The sequence below is a fragment of the Nyctereutes procyonoides genome, unplaced genomic scaffold (assembly GCF_905146905.1).
Source record: "Nyctereutes procyonoides isolate TBG_1078 unplaced genomic scaffold, NYPRO_anot_genome, whole genome shotgun sequence".
Lineage (NCBI taxonomy): Eukaryota > Metazoa > Chordata > Mammalia > Carnivora > Canidae > Nyctereutes > Nyctereutes procyonoides.
In genome coordinates this window covers 10,794,098-10,821,173 of record NW_026575021.1, presented here as the reverse complement: position 1 = coordinate 10,821,173, position 27,076 = coordinate 10,794,098, and the positions used below count along the sequence as shown (strand labels likewise).

Sequence of the window (27,076 nt, the reverse complement as noted above, 5' to 3'; positions counted from 1 at the left end):
ACCAACATCAAAATCAAAACCAAGCCACTTTCACACTATACCAATGGTATGTATATCCTGCACACGTATAATTACAAAATAAAATAAATACTTACTACTCTCAAAAAGATTATATTTTTCACATCCAGGGGCTAATTTTTCAGTTTGTCTGCAACACTGATAACTTCCGTCTGCCCAGAATTTAGGATGATATTTAATCATGATATTATTGTTGTTCTTTATTTCTGTAATTCACAGACACATTAAATGATTAGTGATGTAAAAACAGAAATGACAGAGTGTTTTGTACATAACACTGTCGATCATTCTCAATTTCTCAGATGCTACATTTATTATGAAAACACCTCATACCATTATACAGCCCCACATGCAGAAAATCTCTATGCTTCTCTTTGACCTTCTTATTTTCACAAAGCCCCCTGTTAGCAGAAGTGACCTCTGCTCTACCATGATGGATAAACACAAAAGTCAGCCCACACCATTCTGTTCAGCAGAAGAAGGGATGGGGCCTGCCCAGTGCAAATCACCCATTTAGACACTCTACACGCAAGTCAATTCATCCACACTAAACGCTGACTACATATTTCTTAGAAAATAAAATCCTATTATCTTAAAAGCCCAGGGCTTTCTCATCTTTAAATGTATTAGACATTAAATGAAAGCAGGCATTTTTTGGAAGCGATGTGTATACCCCTAGAAAGAACCAGATTAAAAAAAGGAGGTTGTCTTCAACATGCATCAAAGTTGCAGGATGTCCTCAAGAGAAACACTTATTATGGATTAAAAGATTATAAATGTAAGATACATTAGCTGTATTTCTCTTTTAGTGGTAACAATGTCATATTCTAAAATTATGTGCAGTTAATACTTCATTATGAGTTTTACCTTCTTTTAACTTCTTCACCCACCGGTCCCTGCTTTGTGCACTAGGTGCAAAAACGTAGAGTGTGTTGGCATCGTGAACCACCTAAAGTAAAACAAACGATGGGATAGGTGAGAAATACTTCGACACAGCACTACTATCTAGCACAGAGCCCCTGGAACAAAGGCATCCATAAATGATTCTGAAGTGATCAAATACAAGTGACTTACCTCGGATCCAGAGAACCTACCTTCCTTTCTTACGAAAGCTATCTATTCTTCGTGTCTAGATCAAGTGGGAAACACATTTTGCAAGGGACTGTGTTTTTATAGAAAAAAAAAATATATAGAGGCCAAGAAGCTTCACTAATCTTATTTCTTACAATCTGATTAACTGAAGATCCTTAAGTTTGATGTAGCCTGGCATTATTCTAATCTTGTATTTTTCTGAATAATATTTTACACAAATGGACTACTCTTTCAGCGTCACTGCTATACCTCCCTTTTGCCACTATAAATAATGGCAGTAGCTAACTTTATTAAACACTATCCCGACTCTATACTATGTGCTTTATAGGCATTAATGCAATTAATCCTACCAGTGAGGCATCAGTATTTACATTTTACAGAGGAGGAGACTAAAGCTGCCCCCCAGACCTTCCACTGCTGTCTAAATCCAGGCACCATTCATGTACAATACACTGCACAGGGTGCCCCCTAATGTTGTGCTACTTAACCTGGTCCATCTCATCTGGCTAGTAATCCAGAAAACCAGGATCCTGACTGCACAGCCCACTCTGTGAACCACAGTACCTCTTTTAGAGGTAACTCCTGATGCGAAAGTCAAGTTTTATTCTTAATATATATTTTTTAATATTAGTAATAAAATTCAGCCTGGGAAACTAACCCCCACATTTTGTCTTTGGTCTGTCACTTTACGCTTGATCACAGTCACAAGGCAGGAGCACCCTGACTGGCTAACAAGAAATACAAGGCTAGAAACCCCCTCCCTTCTGACACAGAAAGACAAATACTACATGATCTCACTCTAGGTGGAATCTAAAATAGTCAAATTCATAGACGCAGAGTGGTGGTTTTCAGGGACAGGGAGGAGGGGTAAATAGGGAGATGTTGGCCAGAGCATACAAAGTTCCAGTTAAGGAACACGAGTGAGTTCTAGAAATCTAATGTACAGCATGGTGACTACCGTTAATGGTACTGTATTGAATATCTGGAATCTGCTAAGAGGGTAGGTCTCAAGTGCTCACAAACAGGAAGGAAGGAAGGAAGGAAGGAAGGAAGGAAGGAAGGAAGGAAGGGAGGGAGGGAGGGTAATTATGTGAAGTGATGGATATGTTAATTAGCTCAACTGTGATCATTTCACAATGGATACATATATCAAAACATCAAGTTGTACACCTTAAATATATACAATTCCTATCTGTCAACTGTACCTCACTAAAGCTGAACAAAAAAAATGTTTTTAATCAACCAACAAAGCGATGGCAGGAAACTATAATGTCAAATAGTAAGCATGACTAAAAGCCCAGAATTACACTGTGGCAAAAAAAAAATTTAAAAAAATAACATGTCAGCTCACCTGAAATGGGTATTTGTTTTGGCAGGGAATAACAACATCATCATTCTTCACTATTTCCACACACTTGATTTTTGAAACATCAATAAATCCCTTCCTGTATTTTTTCTGTTAAAAGAAAAAAAAAAAGAACTATTGCAATCATAACATCTAAGAAAAAATGTTATTAATAGAAATGTTTGTTAAAGAAATCATGGATTCAAAATATTACAATTTTCTCAATAATTACCTAAATCATGTCTCCATTTATTGTAAAACTGTTCAAAATACTAACATTGTCAGAACTGTAATAAAAGAGATTTTTTTTTAAAAAAAAAAGCGATTATTTTCATTTATTTCTAAAGATTAAATTTTCCTATCCTTGCCCCCCAAACACTCTAGAACACAGGAATGGACTCCTTTTTGTCACCTTCCCCTCTTAATTCAATGCCTTGATGACAGCACTCCATCCCCACTGCCCCCCCAACACTGAAGACCAAACCAAGCAAAACTCCAGGTACTTGCAGGGGCGCCTGGGTGGCTCAGTTGGTCGCATGCCTGACTCTCGATTTTGGCTCAGGTACAGATCTCATGGGTGTGATCTCAGGACTGTGAGGTCAGGCCCTACCCTTGGGCTCCATGCGCAGTGTAGAGTCTACATGAGAGTCTCTCCCTCTCCCTCTGCCGCTCCCCCTGCAACCCACGTGCTCTCTCTCTCTCTCTCTCACTTGCTCTCTCTCAAATAAATAATTTAAAATAATAGGGATGCCTGGTTGGCTAAGTGGTTGAACATCTGCCTTTGGCTCAGGGTGCGATCCAGGGTCCTGGGATCGAGTCCCACATCAGGCTCCCCACAGGGAGCCTGCTTCTCCCTCTGCCTGTCTCTCTCTCTCTCTCTCTCTCTCTCTGTCTCTCTCTGTGTGTGTGTCTCTCATGAATACATAAAATCTAAATTAATTAATTAATTAACATAATAGTAAATCTTAAAGAAAAAAAAACTCCAGGTACTTGATCACAGATGCAAATTCTAACTAGTTACATCTCCTGCAACACACAGAACTCAGGAGGATGTGAGGTGGACCTGGGATATTCACAAAGAACTTCCATTCAGATTCTATTGTTGGATGTTCTACTTTACTTCTCTATTGCCCTCTTTCTGCTCACTGCAATTCTACCTGCATCAAATAAATAAGGACATATCAAGACCTCCCTCCACCCTTAAGCATACTAATTTCACACCAGAGAACTTATCAAAGGGAAAAAAATCCATAAGGATACATAGTAGCATGTGCAAACATAAGTTGATAAAATACACCCATTAAAATCCCATTACAAACACAATGTAGAAATAAAAAATGTTTACTGCACAATAGTAACTGATATATTCCACACACACACACACACACACACACACACACACACAAACTGTATAAAGACTAAAGTTACTTTTGGGAAGAGGGTAGTAGATATTCACATGATAAAGAATAGAAGGAAAAGTAGAGAAAGGAAGATCCCTGTAATATTTGGGGTAACCCAGCCACCCCCTGGCACTAGTCATTCAAAATTGCTTCACTGAATATTCTAAAATTGTTCTCTGGTCACAACCTTTGGGCCCCCTATCTGGCTCCCAGGAACCTGCTCTGGCTGGTCACCCTAAGACTTTCAGAACTTCCCACTCTCCCAGAACACCAGCTCCCATCTGACTGACTAGACGATTCCAGAGGTCATTTCATCATTTCATCTTTCTCTCTCTTTCCTCCCTCCCCCACTCCCTGCACAAATCCCATATATCCCTTGACTATTTTATCAGTGCCTAGTTCTACCCACACCGTCCTTATTCCTTCACACCTGATTGCAGAAGGTCAATGATAATCCTAACTTTCTTTTCTATGCTTACCCAGGCCCTCAGTGCTGCTCCTCATCTCCTTCGTCTATCTCTAGCGGAGAGAACCTGGTGGCCTCCATGGAGAACACCAGTCTTATCAGAACTACAAACCCTTCCTATTCCCTTTGTCCCAGCAGATGAGCTCCCTCACTGCTTTATGGGGAAGAGAGCAGCCATCCCACAAGCACATCCTCCAACTTCTTTCATCTGGAGATCAAAAGCATTCTAAGATTTATCTTTTTTCTCTCTCTCTCTCTCTCTCTCTTTTATCCTGTCTCTTGGAGAAGTTAAGGAAACTGCAGCTCAGACCAACTAAATATATTACCCAAGAACACCAGCGGACTCCAAAGCCTACTGAGCCCTAGCATATCCCAACTGCAAACAAGTAACAGCACGAATGGAGCCAAGTCCCCAGGGAAAGGCAACAAGGATTCTGAGCATGGACCAAGCTTCAGCCAGGGTAGAAAGAGGAACATTCTCCCCAGCTGTGCTTTTCTGAGGAACTTCCTTCTACCTATAGACACATTTGGGCCTCCCATCCATACCAAGAACCCTTCTTCTGGCCCTGCTATCGCCCTCACTTTTCTCTTCCCTTCCTGAAATAGAAGACGACTACACCCTAAGCCTTCATTTCCTTCCTGCCCACTCCTCCTCCTTAGCCACTCACAATCTACCTCCCACCTCACCACAGCCTGCTAAGCCAGTCTCAAACACATCACCAGTGATCAAACCCAACAGCCTTTGCTTGACTGTCACCCACTCACATGAGGTCTTTGAAAGTGCCACCACTCTATTCTCCCTGAGTGGCCTTGACTTTGAGTCATCCTAGGTTTTCCTACTCTCTCTTTCCTTCTGTTTCCCACATGACAACACCTGTCCTGTGTCAGCAACCGTGTCAAGGAATACACAGCCTGAGGGGGGGCTCACTTCCTGGGCCTGTAGCTCAAATATTATGCCATTTAGTCCTCACAAACTCTGTGAGGGAACTATTACTAGACGCATTTTACAGAGGGAAGGAACTAAAATGAAGTAACTTGCCCAAGAAAGACAGTACTGAGTATACCATGTTGTAAGTACTATATATAAAAATGATGCACCAAAAAAAAAAAAAAAAGATGTGCATGGACACAGAGGAGCTGGAGCTGAAAGGCCAATTCTGGAAGAGAAATGCTGATACGACAGGGAGGGACTGAACAGCACATGACAAAGAAGAAGTAAACAGCACCTACGAAGAAAAACATAATCCAGAATGACCTCGGCTGCCTCATATGGAAAACAGGAATAATAGCAGCTAGGAGAATTAAATGACTTAGTATTTACCAAGGGCTTAGAATCGTGTCTGGCTTAGAATATGATGTCTATAAGTTTGCTCCAGGAAATAAGTAAGTAGCAAAAAAAGGCCAGCGTGGCTGAAGTACAGGGTGCATGAGGCAGCATGGAAAGGTGAGTAGGCCTGGTTTGTGAAAAACCTGAGACATGGCGTTAAGAGGTCTGGTCCAACAGAGCCACCCACCCTGCTCCTGGGGCCTGTGCCGGGCAATGGGGTGGAAGCAATTGCCAGAGCATCATCCTCCTATTAAGAAATCACATGTGTTCACTGTAGAAACCTTAGAAAATACTAACAGCCTGAAGAAAATCAAACGGCCCTTAGTCTCCCAACCCTGGAGAAAATCACTGTTGACATCATGGTGTTTTTCCCGACATTGCTCTCAGGGGTCATTTATCACCTAACAGCCTCTTCACCCTTGGGCAGCAGGCTATATACGGTCTGTTTCTGAGATACTCATCTCCACCCACCACCTGCCTTTGCAACTAAACACAGCTGTTAAATGCAGATCAATCTATACCAGAAAATTTAGGATGGCCTGTATATTGGGCTGACTTATGCCCCCTAAATTCATGTTCTGTGATATACAATCTATTCACGTACTGCACTAATATTGGGATTTGCAGATAAAGGTTCAAATGTAAGCTGCTCATCCATGATTTTAACTACCGCTCCAGCAAACCCTGATCAGACACCAAGCATGACATTGTGTGCTGGAGCTTCAAAGTTACGGAAGAGGGTTGAGGGTCTCCCTAAGAGGGGTTCACAGTAATATACTGGGTGAAAGGAGAAGAGACAAATGATTCATATCAAATAATGACAAACCCATGTGAACTCATGTGTTATGGAGTGGGCCAGTGATTGGGCCAAGAGAAGTTGGAGAAGTTTCAGGGGGGAAGTATCACTTTGATTTGGTTTCTAAAGGATAAGTAGGAATTTTCCTGTAGAGAAAGTAGAGGAGGAAAAAAAAAAACTTCAGGCAGAAGCAAAAAAGCACTCATTTAGGGAACAGAAAAAAATTCATTGTGGTGCAGGGTGGTTGAGGGGAAGTGTAGGAAACGACACCAAAAAGGTTATTTAAGACCAAATTAGGAAGATGCCTACATGACCAGCCAGATGTAGGAGTTTGGAATGAAGAATGCTGTGCTGAGGTTTGTTTTTGAAATGGCAAACGTTACTGGCAAGGTGACAAATGGATGGAGACAGGGAGGCTAGCCAGGAGCCTGCTGTGGCAGTTCAGGTGATAGATGGTGAGGTCACAAACCCAGTCAATGGTAATAAATCGGCTGAGGAAAGCAGGGACACCCGAGCATTAGAAGAGAGAGTCCACAAAACTCTGGCATCAATTAAGTGTGGAGATTAAGTGAGAGGAAGGAGGCAGGAAACCTCATGGATTTTGAGCCCGAGTGACCAGTAGACACCAACACCATGAACCACCACAAGGAACACAGAAGAGTCAGATTTGAGACAACTTTGGGACATGTTGTCTGAGTTGACTATTGGACAGCCCACCGGAAATGTTTGGAGGGAATTGAAAATATGAGGCTCGTACTCAGCAATGCTTATCAAAATCTCTACAGTAAAGAGAATTCTCAACACATATGTTGTATATATAGCAGAACCTTTTTCTAATCACACCTCAGGGAACCCTGGGAGGTTAGGTTAGGTTGAGGAAGAAAAGGTTTGGAAGGATTAGGAGACCGACCTGCCTTAGGGAACCCTAAGAGTTACTGAAAGAGCCATGTGCCTGCCCTCTTGACACCTGGTCTTCACACTCTGGTGAACCAGAGTTTACACTGAGAAGAGACATATAACAGATTTTTTTCTCCATTCAGACTATTTATCACTGCTTCGTGATTACTGAAGTATGCTATACAGTATTGTTAATATTGTGGCCCAAGGAGAAATACCCAAGGTCGTTACAAGTTTGGTGAGAAGTTTCCCTTTTATTTCTATACCCTTCATGCTGCCCAGATTGAAAATCACGATTAAGCTAACATGTCACCTTACTCATGTTTGAATCACGCAAGCTGAAAAATCTATCTGGCACTTAGCAGATGTTCGTTAAACGTGTGCGCTAATCTAGTGTGCAAAGAAGTCTGCGTGACACTGTGTGTGTGTGTGTGTATGTGTGTGTATAACACAGGATATATGTATCTCCTCTCTTGCGTGCATATCCTCTATATACTTTACCAAGCTTGAAAATGAGTTATGTAATAGCCATTTTACACATTTCTAAACTAGCACAAGTGGGGAAACTAGATCTAGAGATGAACTATAACTTGCTTCAAACTATGCATCAACTGAATGCCAGAACTAGGAGGTAAATGCAAGAGATCCTGTCCCCCAGCCAGTCTTAAAGGTATTCTGTTTCCCTCTAATTTCCAGAACACTCAGTATTTTAAGAATATCAATCCTAACTTAATGAAATGACATTTTTTTGAATGTATGCAAGCATCCAGGGCTGGCTCCAGGTATATTTGGGAAGTCAGCCATTTATCTTCAGGACACCCTTTGTCCTCCCTACTCCCCAGGTATTCGAGTCCCCATTAGGCACAGTGAAATACCCAACCAAAAATGTCCTCCCATCTTACAAATGATCCCTCCTCTTTTCCCATCACAGCTTTTATTCCTAATGGGGCTATTCTCAGCTGCATGCCACAGAAGAAATGTGCTGGATGAATCACTCTCACATTGCCATAGGATCTCAGGAAGAGGGCACGAGCTATGGAAACAGGGAGACCCTGAGAGCAGGCTCTGCTTTGCCACTTAGAAGCCGTATGGCCTAGGGCAAACTCTGTCCCTCTCTCTCAGTTCCCCTGTCTGTAGGAAGAGGACACTACTATTCACTTTGCTAAGCTTTTAGCAGGAATAAAGTTAATGCACATAGGTGCTTAGTACAGAGTATGGCATATGAAGTCATTCCCCTAAATGCAGCATTTACTATTAATTAGTTTTCACAACTCTGGGAAGTTGTTATGAAACTATGAGCAGTTACAAGATTGGCTAAGAGGTGAGCCACAACTGAACCCAGAGCTCTCAAAAACAGGAATGCGTTTACTTGACTCCAGGTCTCTCAAGCTAGAATATTTTTGGACTCTTATGATAAAAATTAAAATTATGTCAAAATCTAACAATTGTGGAGCACTCACTATGAATCAGGCACTTGTTAACCTCTTCACAGCGATGATTCAATGAATTTTCACAGCATTATTTGAGAACTGTTGTCACCGCATTTAACAGATGAAGAAATCAAGATTTAAAGGGTATAATTGCCAAAAGTCACACAATGAACCAGGATTTGAACTCTTGTTTAATTTCTCATCTTGTCACACACTTGAGTAACTTGATATCACTTTACTAACTACACACATAAAATAAGTGGAAATTTCTTATGCTTATGGCTCTTAATGCCTTTAAGACCAAAGCTAGTTCATAAATTAAATACAAACAAAACTACACAAAAAATAAGATTTAAATTACCATTACTTGAATGTGATGCATGGATGTTTGCTGGAGTTGAGTTTCTGTCCCAAAGCCAGTTCTTTTGGCATCTACAAGCTTGCATTACTATAGCCTGTGTGACAACCACCTCCACCCTTTCTCTCAATTTCAACTATGGGAACCTCTGCTTATACACACGCTGCCATCCTGGGATTAGGCCTCCATTTGGCACTACTAAATTGCTTAGTGTTCAATCAGCCACTGTTTCTTTCTCAATAGGCCACAACAATTAAAACATCATAAATACAAACCCAAAGATGGGCTGCTGACATGGCATATTCAGTGACAAGGAACTACCCAAAAAATACAGACAAAAAATGTAGACAAAATACAGACCAAAAAATTTTTTTTATTTTTTATTTTTTTTATTTTATTTTTTATTTATGATAGTCAGAGAGAGAGAGAGAGAGAGAGAAAGGCACAGAGACACAGGCAGAGGGAGAAGCAGGCTCCATGCACCGGGAGCCCGACGTGGGATTCGATCCCGGGTCTCCAGGATCACACTCTGGGCCAAAGGCAGGTGCCAAACCGCTGCGCCACCCAGAGATCCCAAAAAAATGTTTTAGATATATGTGTGTGTGTGTGTGTATATATATACACACGCGCGCGCGCGCACACACACCTATTATATTGCTGGGGGAGTTGTATAAAATATTGCCATCAAATTAAGAAAACAAAATTTTAAATTCCTAGAACCTGCGGTCCTCAGCAGATGGGTAGCACGAAAGCTGCTGTTAGCACTCACTGCATTCCATCAGGAGGGTGCTTTCATTTAGCCACATTCATCAAAGACAGATTTGGCTTCCCCCTACCACCCGCAAGGCACAGATACCGAAGAACCATGATAGGAGATGAACAAGTATAGAATCTCTTGGTTTTAAGGCGTTTACAATCAGACATTTGCTAAAGGTCAAGAAGAACAACAGTTGTTCACAATGAAAGTCCAGATGAGTCAATATTACATAGCTAAAAAATTCCTGTCAACTCTTAAAAAGGAAAGGAACGGGGCGCCTGGGTGGCTCAGTCGGTTAAGGGGCTGCCTTTGGCTCGGGTCATGATCCCGGGGTCCTGGGATGGAGCCCCACAGTAGGTGCCCTGCTTAGCAGAGAGTCTGCTTCTCTCTCTACCCCTCCCCACTGCTTGTGCTCTCTCTCAAATAAATAAAATCTTTAAGAAAAAAAAAAAAGGAATGAAAATGACGTAGTCTACTAAAAATCTCCAATGAGCAAGGCCTATTTTATTCATGAGGGTAGTTCTTTTCCCTTTCTCCTCAGGACACAGTTCAAAGAATGGGCCTAAGAGCAGCAGGACGCATTAATCATGAGAAACAAAGAAAATCTCAGGATAGATTTGACTTTTGTGTGTATGTGTGTGGATACTGAGAACAATTTGAAGTAGATCTCTATGGCATCAGGAGAAGTAAAATAAATAAAATTTATGGCATTTCTGACTTGATGGCTGTATGATAAAATGCCTCCTTCTTTACCAAGGGCTGAATTCTATTGAAAAATGAAAAAAAAAGTAAAAATGAAAACTTGGCATCCTTTTTTTCCCTCCCTTTTAAACAACATATAATAGCAATTGACCTAAGTGCCTCACATTTTGTAGAGTGCTTTTAAACACACACACAACACAACAAAACAACAACAAAAACAACAAAAAAACCCCACAAGGTTCTGGAGATACTATTTTCACCGTATTTAAAAAGTTTCTTTTCTTTTCTTTTTTTAAGATTTTATTTGTGAGCCTGATGTGAGACTCGATCCCAGAACAGGACCCCAGGATCACGACCTGAGACAAAGGCAGACGCTCAACCACTGAGTCACCCAGATGCTCCCCAAAAGTTTTTTTTCTTGAATAGCCATTTCCTCTTAGGACTTTTCTATATTTCTGGCAACCCCCTTCCCAAATCACTTTTGTGACCCAAAAACATTTCTAGAAACTATTACCAGCTAGGTTTATTACAGTTGAAAGCAAAACTTATTAACATGTGTGTTTTGAAATAAGTCTAAAAGTGATTTTACTAGTTTAATTTTTTTAATAGGCAAAAATTAGAATGAGTTAGGTAGAAACCAATACATATGGATCCTTTAGTTCATAAATTTCCTGTTAACAGACTTCAGAATTCAAGGAATTCCAGACTTCTAATTCAATCCAAAGATTCTAAACCCCTGGGAGCAGAGAGGATGCCAATGATCTCAGGTCATCACATTTTCTTCTTTCTGGGTGCCCAGCTCCACTGCATTTTCTCATCATCATGCATTTAGGTGAGGGCATAGAACTGAACTCTAGCCAGGGGAGTGCACGTGGAAGTGATCACTACCTGTCCTCTAAAACCTTGCATACCATCCTTCATGTTTTATCACCTCCTTTGTGATCCAGTTGGATGAGAAAATCCAGTGGAAGATTCAGGGGACCACAAGACAATGGAGTGCTGACAGGCATAAAATTTCTTTTTAAGGGGGGCGTGCCTGGGTGGCTCAGTCAGGTCAGCATCTGACTCTTGATTTCAGCGTAGGTCATGATCTCAGGGTCCTAGAATCCAGCCCTGTGTCTAGCTCCATGTTCAGCCAGCAGTCTGTTTGAGATTCTCTCTCTCTCCCTCTCCCTGTGCCCCTCACCCTAAGCACACGCATGCTCTTAGCTCGCTCTCTCTCTCTATAAAATAAACAAATAAATCTCAGCTACCTCTCTCCTCAAAGATACACATTCCTACACAATTCCCAATGCCTACTTGTTCCTATTCCACCGAGTTTCAATAGTCCTTACTGATTACATCCAGAAAATGCAGAAAATAGAGAATAGGTTTTTACAGCAACATTTGAATCCTGGGGCAGTTCTCTTGTTCGGACACATTTACTGCTGAGACTGGTGCACAGGTATATCTTTTAGTGGGAAGTGAGAACTTATCTGAAACTCGGTGTTAGGATTTGGGTTCTGAACCTGACAGCATAGGTGTGAAATGATGAGACGCCCTGGGTGAATAATTGCATAATAAACACAATAATAGGTTATTTGAATAATAAACATATTTGAAAAATGCAATAATAGGTTGACATGCAGAACTATGTGCCAGCAACTGTCCTATGAATTGATAAAGGCAAACTCAGTTAAGCTTTGTAATAACCATTAGAATAACCATTTTTATTATTATTATTATTATTATTATTATTAACCATTATACTACTCCATCTCTCCAAAAATGTCAAGAGCAGAACACTGGAAAATCTGCAACCGGGCCACAGAGGCAGAAAGGGCTCTCACATGGCAGAGTGGTCAGAAAGGACAGCCCATAGCCAGTACCTAATATATGAAATACCATATGTTTGGCGTGCTAAGCTAGATACCACGGGATTCAGGATGCTTACTACCAGTATATCCTTCAACATTTAGGCCTGTAAGCACAATATCATGGAAATAGTTCACCTCTCCTGACTATTTGAGTATATATGCTGATACCTGGAGCCTTATATCATACAGTCAAACAGTAGGTAAGTGTTAATCAGATTACAACCATGAATTTTCCAGTTTTTAAAACATGAATAAATTCTATGAATTGGCATACCTAAACACTAGGCTGTCATAGGCCTCCTTTTAAAAAGAGAGAAGCAAGGAGTCACCTTCTACACTAGATTCTGATTATGTTATTACTCCCAAATTAACAAAGCTCTCTTACTCTCACTCTACAGTGTTCCTCCCAGGTGCATGTGAAATCTTACTGGGAGATGACCTCTGTAACTCCAGGATTTCCAGCTAGAGTGATGTCGAAAGACTCTTTAGCAAGAACTAAGAAATCTGGGACGCAGGATATACTTCCTACCTGCAGAGACCTTATAATCTAGGTAGTAAGTAACACACACACACACACACACACACACACACACACACACAAACACACATTTTGATGCCCAACTGGACTAATGAGGGTTCTCAGCCAAAACTCACTTTAAATTTTGGGCAAGAAATAGAACAGTAATTACAGACAAAACATTATCTTGGGTCTGTTGGATCTGCAGGTGCCAGACAGCCACAAGTTCCACTGCTAGAGAACAAGAGACTGGATATTTCTGTCCACCTAGAACTCTGCCTAATAGGAGGTGATCAGAAACAGACTGCCCAACGCAAGTGATGAGGAGTATAAAAAGTGACTTTAAATATAAAGTCAGAAGTTATGGGGCACCTGAGGGACTCAGTGGGTTCAGCATCTGCCTTTGGCTCAGGTCAGGATCCCAGGTTCCCAGGACTGAGTCCAGCATGGGGCACCCTGCTCAGTGGGGAGTCTGCTTCTCCCTCTCCCTCTCCTCCTCCTCCTGCTCACACACTCACTAGCTCGCTCTTTCTCAGTCCCTCTTCCTCTCTCTACCTCTCAAATAAATTAAAAAAAAAAAAAAAGGAAGCATCCAACTCTTGATTTCAGCTCAGGTCATGATCTCAGGGTCATGAGATGGAGCCCTGCTGTGTATCTGGCTCAGGGGAGAGCCAGGAGCTTAGCAAGGAGTTTAAACATTTAGTTTAAATGCCAGCTCTATGGCTCCATGCAAATGAATTAACCTCTTTTAGTTTCCATTTCCTCATATGTCAAATGGGGATATTAAAATGACCCAACCTAGATTATCACGAGGACAAACTGTGATATGCTCATAAACCACTCAGCATAATATCCAGCCTGTCATAATCATTAATAAAGTTTATTTTTGGGCAGCCCCAGTAGCCCAGCGGTTTGGCGCCACCTTCGGCCTGGGGTGTGATCCTGTAGACCTGGGATCGAGTCCCACGTCAGGCTCTCTGCATGGAGCCTGCTTCTCCCTCTCCCTCTTCCTGTATCTCTGCCTCTCTCCCTCTCTGTCTGCCATGAATAAATAAATAAAAAAATCTTTTAAAAAAAAAGTAAAAAACACTTTTTAAAGTTTATTTTTGCATAATTATTTTTTGCCTTTAAAAGTAAGATTTCTAAAAAAAATTTAAAATTCAAAAAAATAATAAAAATTAGATTTCTAAAAATGTTCAGCATTGAAATTCTTTTTTCCCCCAAAGATAGTCTCTATTTTTGTTACAGATTTCAATAAGAAAAAAAAAGATTCAATGGAGATCTTTTGAATATTTTACTGGCTTTTACATTATTTCTTTGGGTAACATACCAATATTTCTCCACTTTCTCCATTGAGGAATTCAGTAAATAGTCCAAGAACTTCAAAAAAAATTTAGGAGTAGACAATTAAGCTTGACTATAGTGTATAAAACACCACAGAACATACTAGGGAAACAGGACAATAGCAGAACTACTCTTTCTCTTGAAACAAAAAAAAATATTTTAGGTAGCAATTTTTAAAAGTGCGTGAGTCTTAACCTATCAATTACCATAGAAAAGTAGGAAAAATCCAGCAAACTCTTAGGACAACATTTGCTGGTATCTACTAGATGCTAGATAATGTGCTAAGCACAAGAGATATGGAGATTAATGCAATACAGTCATTGTATTAACTCAAGATAAATGAAGGCATCTGAGCGCACAAAGATGTGCACAAGAATATTCATAGCAGCTTATTTCTAATAGCTGAAAACTGGAAACAATCCAAATGCCCATCAACGGATGAATGGATACACAAATAGTGTCACATCCATACCGTGGAATATGACTCAGTAATAAAAAATATAATACTGACACAACAAAATAGATGTATTTCAAATTAATCTTCTGAACGAAAGAAGCTAGTTTAAAAAGAGTACATGGTAAATGACTTTGTTTATTATAGAATACTTGTACATGCAAACATGCAAATCTATAGTGTCAAAAATCAGATCTGCAATACCTAGGGAAAGTGGGACTACAAGGAGAGGTAATGAATTACAGAGGGGCACGAAGAAGCTTTTGGGGATGATGGATGTGTCCATTATTTTATTACAGTGATGACTTCACAGGTGTGTACATATATCAAAACTCATCAGATAATACAATTCAGGGATGTGTGGGTGGCTCAGTCAGTTAAGCGTCTGACTTCGGCTCAGGTCATGATCCTAAGGGTCCTGGGATCGAGCCCCATGTCGGGCTCCCTGCTCCGGAGGGAGTCTGCTTCTCCCTCTCCTTCTGCCGCTTTCCCCTGCTTGTGTTCACTGTCTCGCTTGTCTCTCTCAAACAAAATCTTTTTTCATTTTTTCAAATAAAATCTTTAAAAAATAGATAAATAAAAAAAAAAGAAAAACCAACAAATTCAACAAGAGAGAGGTGTCAGGATGAAGCAAAACAACCTCACTTTGGCATTTATTCCAATTTGCAAACAACTCATCTGCCCGACTAATTCATCCAGCATTAAATGAATTCCTGATGGAGAAGTAGGATTGATTTTACATCTTCCCCCAAAGTTGGTACCTGGTCCTACCCCTTTATTTCTTCTTTCTTTTCTTTCTTCCTTTCTTTCTTTCTTTCTTTCTTTCTTTCTTTCTTTCTTTCTTTCTTTCTCTTTCTTTTTCCTTCCTTCCTTCCTTCCTTCCTTCTTCTTCTTTCTCTCTCTCTCTCTCTCTCTCTCTCTCTCTCTCTCATTACTCCCCTCTTTGAGGCAGGCATGGTAAAGGCTACCAACCGGAAGCTTAGAGGGGACAGGCACCCTGCCCCATAGCACCTACGCGATGCTGGCCTATGAGCCTGACACAGGGCAGGTGCTCACTGACCCCGGTCGAGCAAGTCATGAGCCAGTGAGGACACACATGAACAGCAGGGCTGCAGTCCTAAGCAGGACTTCCTTGGGTTGAACTTGCATTATTCAGCCAGAACCACTACCGGACTCTCCGAGTTCACAGGACAGTTGGGCTGCCTGTCTTTTGGCCATGGCTCTCTCGGGAGCCGGCCAGGCAGCCGGTCCCAGATGCCCTGCTCCCTCGGCCCCTTGCCCAGCCCGGCGAACGCTGCACCAGTGAACACCAGGTGCACAGTGAAGGTCCCGTCACCACCATCAGAGGCACTCGTCTACTGTCAAGGGATCCGTCCTCGACCACAGATGGTGATCACTGGCTACGTCACTGCAAATCTCTCTGCTTTCTGGTTTTTTGAAGCAGCAGAAGAGAAGACTCTTCAACCTAGCTGTCGGTTCTTGCGTCTTGGGGGTTAACACCGACCAGCAGCACTTGGTGTCAGGACTAGGGATTCTGAGAGCCGTGTGTACGTGCTTGTGTGTGCGTGTGCGCGCACGCACAAGGCTCTCCAGCAGACACGTCACATGTGCAGGCTTTTTTTAGTGACACTTTTATCTATATTTAATGACAGCGGAAATACCTAGAATCACACAAACATGATCTCTTGTTAAAAGGCACTTGCGAGAGGGAAGCTTTGGGAGCTTCATGCAGGGGAGGGTCAGGTAGCCGACGGGGCAGGACAGAAAGTGCAATTTCCAGGATAGGTGGCGGGTGGCGGTGGCGACTGGCAGACACGCAGTGGCACCTCTGTGGCCTCCACCTGCAGCACGAGCGGCACGATGCCCACCTGACCCCGTGCCCCCGTCACGGCCCAGTGGGCTGATGAAAGCCATGAGCAGAGAAGGGCGGCCCTGGACATGGGAAAGCCCTTGGCCACGCTGGGCCTGAGACGCAGCACCGTGTTTCTGCACAGGTGCAAAGTGGGGAGGCTTGCAGGCCCCCCAGGACGTTCCTTCCTCACTGCCCACACCCGAGCAGTTCCTCCACTAAGAGCCCCCCCACCCCGCCCCGCCTGACATGAGCAGAGAGGGCAGAGCTGCCTGCACACCCATAGAAAGTGGAAATGCGAATTATTTAAAACTGAACTGAGCTTTGCTAGGATCCCCCCAAAACAGAACATTAACTTGGTCTTTAAATCAACTTCTCTACACTTCTCTAGTTCTCTCGAGTGTTAAGAGGATCACTCTGCAGTTTGTTTTCTAAATATCTCTCAAATGTTAAGCTGCACATATTGGCAGCTTCTCTACACAGGGCCAGTCCCTTTTCTTCCTTTTTTTTTTTTTTAATCTCAGTGAAGACAATCAGCCACGTTGGGAACAATACCTTCCTTTTGCTTCTACCCAAGCCTGGGGGGTGGGGATGGGAGAGAGGAGAGGGTGAGGGGAGGAAGGAAGATGGGGAGGGAGGTGTGGAGAAGAAATCACCACAAGAACAAGGGCAAGAAAGACAAAACATCAGTCCTAGTCTGAGGTCTCTAGTAAGAGAAGAACTGCCCGTCAACTCTCCCCTCTGAAAGATATTCAAAGAAAAATACAGAATGGCCTCACTATGGGTTTCTGTGGCCTAATGGGTACTAATCGTTCCTTTACTATGGTTTCTATAGGAATATTCACTTTGTGTTGCAAATAATTTGCAGAAAACTTTTGTAATACAACCTCTCAACTGGGAACCCTCGATAAATAAAATTATTTTTTAAATAATTTCTTCCAATGACTGGGTGCGTAACGCCATCAAGGAAGCTCTGTTGATATGTTTTGGGGTGAGAGTATTATAAGGTTCTATGTAAGATGGATGCTGCCTGTCTTCTAGAGATGGGTACTGAAGCATCTGTAGAAGAAATGACATGACTTCTATAAGGTAATGGGAGCAGCAGGATTTGCTACAAGGCGATGATGGTGGGGTGAAGTGTGAGTCAGGGCTAAGGTGGCTGGGTTCTGGTACATGGGGGTCACTGTGCCACTCTGCCTATTCGAGTACATTTGAAACGTTCTGTGATAAAAGGCAAAAAAATACTTTATTCCATCACATTTTTCTTAAAAGCCTTTTTTTTTAAAAAAAAAAAAAAAAAAAAAAAAAGGAAGCTCCACACAGGGCTTAAACTCATGACCTTGAGATTAAGGCCTGAGCTGAAATCAAGAGGCGGATGCTTAACCAGCAAAGCCACCCAGGCACCCCTACATTTTTGAAAATCATGATCAAAGTTGTAGGATCTTCTAATGAAAAATTTTTTTGTGAGAACACAAGCAGCACCCACTACGAATCGGTAAAACGGCAGATATCATCACATCATTTCGTCGCCACTAATAAACCCTGGGCTACATTTGTGGTAATGGGTACACTGGGATTCAGAAGTGGAAACAATCCCAGATGTTCACACAACTGCTCTCGAGGTCACAGGTACACAGCTTCCTGCATCCATCAATCTGAAAGGGCTCAGCAATTAGTTCTAGAACTGCTGACCCTGCTGCAGTAATGAGTTATTTAGCCATCTGCTTTTTGCAACGGAGTAAATAAGGCACTGAGGTCAAACAACTGACCAAGGGCAAATGGAGACACAGAAGTCCAGCCAGGCCCTTCAGTGGCTATCACAGCTGGGGGCCATCGTTACACTATTCACCCCTTCCTACTTCGCTATTGCTAATGCAATCAGCTCTCAAATACTCCGGCAAAAGTTCATTCGTGTCGCCAAATGCATTCTAAGAGATTCTCCCAATGCCAAATACAGGATCCCCGTGGCCCAAGTAGCCAGTCCACTCTCTGCGAGTCCACCAGCACCTGCAATGGGGACGATATCTGCTTGGTTTTCTCCTCTTCATTCCCTTATGTCCCTTCTGGAAGGACAGAAGCACATCACACCACCCAGACACCAACCAGTCTAGGGAGGCTTTCCAGGAATGCGTAGGAGTTTAACTACAGTAACTCCAGTGAGTAGATCTGAAACCTCCATATTACCATGCACGGGCTTTTAAGTGGATTCAGAAAGAGAGGTGGCATTTCTCATCAATTCACTAAGGTAATATATCAAACCATAAGAAACTGCCAGTCCAAAACGATAAGAGTAGTGATTCCTGATTGTTCAACTTAATTACATTTCACATATTTAATACACTTTGGTCCTACTCACACACCTCACACTCTGAAATACAAGCCGTTTGTACTGTTCCTAATTTCTACTTAATCATAATGGTAGTTACGATGTGTGGGGCTCTCAGTAGGTACTCGATGCCCATAACAGAACGAGCAATGCATGAGAATGGGAACAGTGCCCTCCTGTAGTGATCACCACCAGCACTCAGAGCAGTCAGAACCCAGTCAATAATTCATATTGACGACCCAGGAAAATGTTGGAATTTGAATTAGGTTTAAGTTAGACAAATTTTAAAAATCAGTTCATCTAGAAAAACAGCAGTTCTTCTAAATCATACACTATTTTGATCACTTGATAGCTTTCACCGTTGCGTGTTTCATGGCTACCGCGACTATGAACTTTGCAGTTTGCAAACTTTTTATTTGTTTTTTAGATTTTATTTATTTATTCATGAGAGACACAGAGAGAGGCAGAGACACAGGCAGAGGGAGATGCAGGCTCCCCGCAGAGAGCCCAATGCAGGATTCGATCCCAGGACCCAAAGATCACAACTTGAGCCAAAGACAGATGCTCCACACTGAGCCACCCAGGTGTCCAATATGCAAACTTTTTATTCCCAGTTACAGATGGAAGCAGGTCACACTGAATAGTTTATGTCCCCAAATCAAATATCTTATATGGCCCATAGACAAGATAATAAGTAAAGTCAGAAACTAACTGAAATAGTCTCATGCCTTCTATTGTCTCCCTGACGCCACCACCTTACCCTTTTCACTCTTCTGGACAACATTTATGGAGCATCTGCTGCTCTCGCCCTCAGGAATTTCCAGTGACTGGGAAGAAATGATTACTCATAAGGAAATGAAGAAGAGGTTAATTCCTCCAGAACAAGAGTCAGAGAAGGCTGCATCAGAAGGTGCCTCTTTGAGCAGAGCCTTGAATCACAAATAAGAGTTTTCTCAGCAAAGAAAGGAGAGAGGATTGTACAAAAAAAAGCATCACAAGCAAAGGCCTGTAGTTGCAAAAGAGCGTGGCAGGTTTGAGGACTGCAAGCACGTCAGGGTGTGGTGTGTTGAGATGCACTGAGGGGCAGGCCCGAGAGGCAGGAGAGGAAATCGAGAGGCTGAATCGGGATCATCTTATGAATGGCTCTGCATGTGGTGCTAAGGAGTTGCATTATTAATCTTCCAGGCAATGAGGAACTGTGGCCTCATGTGATTATATTTTAACTACTGCCAAAGAAGGAAAGCTAAGCCTGGCTCTGTTATTTGGGGTGCTGCTATTCTTCAGAGAGAAGAAAAACTGGGTAGCTTGTTGACAAAATTAAAGGATGAACCACTTTACTTTGTCTTACATATCCTATTATTTCCTTAGACTAAGAACCAGCAGGATTCTGCAACAGAGCTCTTAACTGCTTAAGGGCAAAAACTCTGTGGCCAGACAGCTTGAGTTTACATCCTGATTCTGCCACTTATTTACTTGCTGTGTCTCCTCAAACAGGTTACTTCACTTTTTTTTTTTTTCACTTCACTTCTTTTTGCTTCAGTTTCCTTAGCTACGCAATGGGAAGGAATGATAGCAAATAACTTCATGCATTTGTCACAAGAATTTAAGAAGACACGTCATGTTCAGCTCTTGGAACAAAATGGACAAATGGTTAAGTGCTCAATAAATTTAGCTATTAGAATATTTTTTTAATTTCTTTTTAAAGCTTTTATTTATTTATTCATGAGAGACAGACAGAGAGAGGCAGAGACACAGGCAGGGGGAGAAGGAGAAGCAGGGTCCATGTAGGGAGCCCAATGCAGGACTCGATCCCAGGACTCCAGGATCACGCTCTGGGCTGAAGGCAGGCGCTAAACTGCTGAGCCACCCGGGCTGACCATAGAGTATTTTTTTCAAACCATATTAACTGTAGGGAAAATAAAGGCAAAAGCCATTAGTTTTGTTTAAGGCAAGTCCCTCATACCCACCTTCTAGGCTCCAAGAAAGATTTTCTGGGAATGATATCAAATTTGACTTATAAAATAAAATGAGTATGAATGAGATTATTCCTTGGGCTTCGACAAATATCAGTACCCTAAAATGACAGAACACAATAGAACCGACCAGTATCTATCAATATCTACTCTTTCCAACCAGAAAAAAAAAAGAGAGAGAGAGAGAGAGAGAGAGTAACCTTTACTTCTTTGGTTTTACAATTCTGTTTTTAAGAAGGACGGTTGATGCTTCATGTGACTGTGCTATTTTTACTCTTTGAAGGTGTTATTTTAGTTCTGTCTTACAGTATGAAACTAATACTGAATCAGCAAGCGACTTATATTGGCACTTCCTTTTTACGTTAGAAACAGTTAATCTCTGGTAACTCACAGCCTTAACACACAACAGCAGAGAGCACATCTGGTCAAAATTTGATCAAAGTTTTTCTTCCTACAGAACGTAACAGTAGTTTTATAAAAACACACGTTTCCCAGTCATCAGGCTTCCCTAGAGGCTAATTCATTGTCTAATGACTATAAAGATTAATATGGGTCTGATCCTTATGTAAATACACATTAAGCTAGCCAGAAAGTCACAGAATCAACCCAGAAGCAGTGCAGTGTAATAGTTCAGAGTCTGAGAATCAGACAGCCTGGGCTGGGGTCCTGGCTCCGCCTCGTAGTGGCTGCTGTGAAACCTGGAGCAAGGTGTTGGACCTCTCAGGACTTCAGTTTCCTGAGCTATAAAATGGGAATAACTGTATCTTCCTGACAAAGTTAAAAGGATCACAGTTAATGACTAGGAGGCCCAAAGACCCTGCAGTATACGTGGTAAGCACTAAGGAAGATCTTGTAAATTAAAAAAAAAAAAAAAAAAAAAAAAAAAAAACAGTGAAAAAAAATTAAATTAAATTAAATTAAATTAAAAAAAAAAAAGCTTACAAAAATCTCCAAATCCCTTCTCCTCCCAAGACCAAACAGCAATCTTTTATGTTCACGATGCAAAAGGATGTATGCTCAGGAGCACCAGAAAGTGACAGAAGGAATGCTCTCATTGTCTCTGCTTTTAAAATAGGAATATCTTCCTTCTTAAGGTTGGTGTTTGTTTTTTTTTTTTTTTTAACCAATCAGACAGAAAAATTTGCAATATTCCCACCTGCCAGATACTCACATACAAATGACCTTGCAGGCCAGGTATTTTCTCCAATGGTAGACAAAGAAAATGAGACTCAGAGGGTTTTATCAACTGCCCCATGTCACAGCTGGTAAAGGACAGATCAGGTTCGTAGCAGATCTGTCTGGCTTCAAAGCCCACTTCACATCCCATCAGGAAGCTGCCTCCTTGTGGGACAAAGGGCACTAAGCGGACTAGATCTGATGATTTCAGATTTATTTCTCGAATCCCACCTTCTTACTTGTGCCTGATTCTGAGCATCTGACTCTATAGCGGATACCTGTCCTTCGGTCGTTCTCTTCCCTCTCTGTAGCGCGATTCAAAATAAACCTGATATACACATCCTTAAACCTAAATCCCACTCAGTCACTCAACAACCAGTGATTACTCGCCACAGGTTGCTACGCAATGCCCCCCCACCTGCCCTGTGAAATTTACAGATTACAGAAAGACTGAAAACAATTTTCTTTTTTTACATAGAAAGAGGTGATAACAAAGTAAAAGTGAAAGATGAAATAATACAGGGAAAACGGATCTAAACTGGAAGATCAGAAAGACTGTACAGAGGAAGTGATATTTAAGTTGAAACCTGAGGATGTCAGCCAGTCGAGGGAGGGGAAGCGTGCGTTCTCGACAGAGGACACAGCAAATGTACATGCTGTGAGGATGGAAAGGAGCAGGATGCCTTCCAGGAACAGAGGCACTGGTGAGCTGGCAGGCTGCAGCGAGGAGCAGAAGGGACAGCCGATGACCACCAACAGGCGGGCAGGCCGCTGGACCACAGGCCATGTTGAGGACTTTCAAGATTTGACCTGGGGAAATGAGAAGCTCCCAAAGGGCTTTAAAAGCAGGGGAGGGACATGATCATATTTGTGTTTTTTAAAGATCACTATGGCCTCTGGGTACAACAGACCAGAGAGGGCATGCATGAAGAGAGGGGCCTTTTAGGACGTGGCAGAGATTCCCAGTTGCCTGCCTCCAGTACCTCCTTCTCGTCGATAATGGAACCCCGACTTTTTGTTGGGTACGCTGATACTGAGACTAAAAGATACTGACACTGTTTCTCAGCTGCCTTTGCAGCCAGGTACGGGCCATGCGGTTACACCGTGGTCACTGAGCTCTAGGTGGAAGTCCTGTGTGCGGCATGAAGCTGGTAAAAAGGGACTTCACTCAGAAGGGAGGAGTCTTTCTTGCTTTTCCGTCCGTCCTTCCTCCAGCCTGCAATATAGTCGAGATGGCTGGAACTCCAGCAGTCATCTCGAGCCAAAATAAAATCTATAAGCTAAAGATGATGGAAGGGAAAGGCAGGATCCAAGATCCCTGGGTTAGAGCCGCCACAGGACAGCCTGCTTCCAACGTTCCCACCAACAGCAACAACCCCCCACCCCACCAATATTGAAAAAGAAAAGAAAAAAATTCTGTTTTGTTTAGGCTACTATAATCTAGGGGTCCTATGTGCTCTCTAACCTCAATCAAAACTAACCGACACAGAAGCTGCTGTGTTCACTCAAGAGGAGGCAGTGGCAGCTTGGATCGCGGTGGCAAAGAGATGAAGAGAAGGGCCAAAGTGAGATATATTTGGGAGATAGAATCGGCAAAGCCCGTCGAGGGTCCAGACGTGAGAGAGCGTGAGGGAGAAGGGTCAGTTCAGACCAACTCCCAGGTGTCTGGCACGAGCGACTGGGTGGACAGGGTACAGTCACTGAGCTGGAGACGGCGGGGACAGCTTGAATTTCTTTTCAGATATTTTGAATTATTTGAGATGCGAAGAAAAAAAAAAAACCCACCAACCTCTTAGACCACAGAATAGCTATCAGGCTGGGAGATGCAGACTGGAGAAGTCATCAGCACACACTGGCCGTCCCCAAAGCCACCGGAAGGGATGATGCCACCCAAAGCGAGTCCAGAGCGAGAGAAAAGGCCATGGAAATGCACCCTCGAGGGAGGCCAACTCCCGAAGGAGACAAGAACGAGCAGCCGAAAGGAAGCCCGCATTAGGAAAGAAAGGTCAGCTCCCCGTGGCACGAGCAAGAGGGCTTGGGGCTCTCACAGGGGCAGGGGATCACTTCCACCTGCGGCCCTAAGAGCGCATCAGCAGGATCTAGGAGACACAGGCAGCCGGAGGAAGGAAAAGGAAAGAGGAGAAAGGAACAGGGGGCACCCGGGTGGCCCAGGGGTTGAGCGTCTGGCTTTGGCTCAGGGCGTGATCCCGAGGTCTTGGGATCGAATCCTGCATCGGGCTCCCCGCACGGAGCCTGCTTCTCCCCCTGCCTGTATCTCTGTGTCTCTCCTGAATAAATAAATAAATCATCTTGGGAATCCCTGGGTGGCTCAGCGGTTCAGCACCTGACTTCGGCCCAGGGCGTGATCCTGGAGTCCCGGGATCGAGTCCCGCATCAGGCTCCCTGCATGGAGCCTGCTTCTCCCTCTGCCTCTCTCTCTGTCTCTGTGCCTCTCATGAATAAATAAATAAAATCTTAAAAAAAAAAAAAGTTTAAAAATAAATAAATAAATCATCTTATTTTTAGGAAGGAAGGAAGGAAGGAAGGAAGGAAGGAAGGAAGGAAGGAAGGAAGGAAGGAAGGAAGGAAGGAAAATGTTCTGAGTCTGGTCTGGCAGGAGGGGGCTCGGAGACTCGAGACTGGGAGAGGGTGGCACCGCGGGGCAAGGGGTGGAGAAGTGGCCTCCTTTCTCCGCCAGAAAACCGGGAGCCTGGTCAGGGGCTGCCCAGCTCCCAGGGCAGAGCCGCAGGCGCCGTCCTGGCCTGGCCGGTTCCAGCACGTGGTGGCTGGTTGTCAGGTGAGCGCCCTGGGAGCTTCTTTCAAACAACAATCTTAGGGTTTCTGTTGTTAATTCCATAAAGTTTTAAAGGCGTGTGGGGCCCAGGGTAAGGGACTCAATGCACTCAAAGCAGCAGAAGCAGTCAAAAAGAGCAGATTTTTACATACCCCGAGGGTCTAACCCTAACAGCACCATCACCAACTTTTCTTCCAGGCCCACTCCAGCAGGTTCTGTTTTACATTCCCTTAGTGCAGGTTTTAGATGCATATCTCAACTGAGTCCCCTAACCGCCCTAGGAGGTGGTAACCACTATGGTCCCCATGTCACGGAGGAAACTGGGGTGCAAAGTACTGAAGGTTCCCTTCAGTCTTGACATATACACTAGTGAGTGTCAGAGCCTGGGATTTGGACACCAACGAGCTAACATCAGAACCAATGCTTCTGGTTTTACTCAGAAAACTCACTTCTCATGGGCCCCCGGGGGTCTCAGCGGTTGAGCGTCTGCCTTCAGCTCAGGGCGTGACCCCGGGGTCCTGGGATCAGCCTGCTTCACCCTCTGCCTGGGTTCCTGCCTCTCTCTGTGTCTCTCATGAATAAAGAAATAAAATCTTTAAAAAAAAAAAGAAAGAAAGAAAGAAAATTTGCTTTTCTTAACTCTTAAAAAAGAACATTTCCAACCATTATATTAAAGAAGTTAGTGGAAAAATAATTATGCAAAACCATAGGCAAGAAAATAATTTCTACTTCACTTGAAAACTGAGAGAACTGGCCAAAGAGAAGGTAAGTTGTTTTTCTTTTCTTTAAACGGTCTGTCTGGTAACCCAGAAAAAAAAAGGAACCTGGGTCTTAGTCAGCTCATGGTATCCTGGTCTGCTCTTCCCCAGATCTGTTCCTCCAGAGCAAAGCCCCCCCTGGAGGTGCCTGTGACAACCAGGGACCGTGCACACAATTCGGTCACCCCCCGCCCGTGGGAACAGGAACGTGTGAGCCCATTGCGGGACCCAGACGCGGAGGAGGCGGCCAGGTGCAGGAAACTGTTCCACTTTTAGCCAAAGTACACCCATGTAAAAGTGAGTCTGAAGCAGTGTGTCTGGGGCACTGGAACAAAAGAAACGATGTTTCCACTGGAGACCCAAATCGCAAGGCTCGGTGTGTCCAACGAAGGCCTCCGTCTCAGGGCAGAAGAGTCGCTGAGAGCTCAGAGTTGGGTCACCAGGCCACAGTGTGATGCCGGGGCTACGCGGTCATAACTGGGCATGATGTGGGTCAAGGCAGAGAACCTTGCAGGCAGCACCCACACATGCACACACACACACAGAAGCAGAGTATCAGACTGAGGATGTGCACAGCTCCATGAGCCATTAGTAGAAACCCACCACACGTCGAGTTGTACGCAGGCACTGGGAGGGGGAGGCAGAGGCAACAAGACACAAACAGGCCCAGTCTCTGGACTTTTCTCAATCTTCTATTTTTGCATTTAGTTAGCGTGCTGAGAAGAGTTAACGGTGCAGGCTTGAGCAAGACTGCCACTCTTAGAAAGGCCTCCTTGTGTTGCAACAGCAGGCCCTTGGCTGGCATTGGGGGACGCAAGCCCTGAGAAGCTCCCACCATTCCCAGCACTGGGAGCACAGCTCACTGTGCCTAAACCAATGCTACAGACAATGTGGCTTATGCTGAGCACCTGCTTGGCCTTTGTGACTCTGGAATTTTGGTACACGCTAGTCAGAGGGTGCACCTATCACCAACCAGTCCCCAGTAAAAAAAAGCCTTGGGCACTGAAGGAGTCTCCAATGAGCTTTCTTGATAGACAATATTTCGCACATTGTCACAGCTCCCTGCTGGAGGTTTTAAGCATGTCCTATGTGACTCCACTGAGGAAGGGCTCTCACAGGCTTGCATCTGGTCTCCTCTGGACTTGACCCCCTGTGCCTTTTCCCTTTGCTGATTTTGTGTTTTCTGTAATAAATGATAGTAATACAGGGAGTCCTGTGAGTCCCCCCAGCAATGAATGGAACCTGAGAGTGGTCTTGGAGACACCTTCTCCATCCCTCTGAAGCCGTTGACGAACTGGTGTAAGTTTTAGAGTAAGAAAGACCTGATTTAAATCCCAACTTGGGGGCATCTGGGTGGCTCAGTCGGTTGGGCGTCTGCCTTTGGCTCGGGTCATGATCCCAGGGCCTGTGATGGAGGCCTGCATTGGGCTCTCTGCTCAGT

General features: G+C 43.3%; 1 protein-coding gene across 2 annotated transcripts in view; it reads right to left on the bottom strand.

Moving 5' to 3' along the window:
- The window catches only part of TEC (tec protein tyrosine kinase), a 133,869-nt gene that overhangs the window by 33,240 nt on the left and 73,553 nt on the right, over positions 1-27,076 (bottom strand). For both annotated transcript variants that reach the window (XM_055339380.1, XM_055339371.1), the window contains exons 3-5: positions 2,462-2,566; positions 886-967; positions 96-224 (exon numbers count right to left, since the gene is read on the bottom strand). In XM_055339380.1, coding sequence (XP_055195355.1) covers positions 96-224; positions 886-967; positions 2,462-2,566 — 316 coding nt within the window. The remainder of the gene's footprint in view (positions 1-95; positions 225-885; positions 968-2,461; positions 2,567-27,076) is intronic.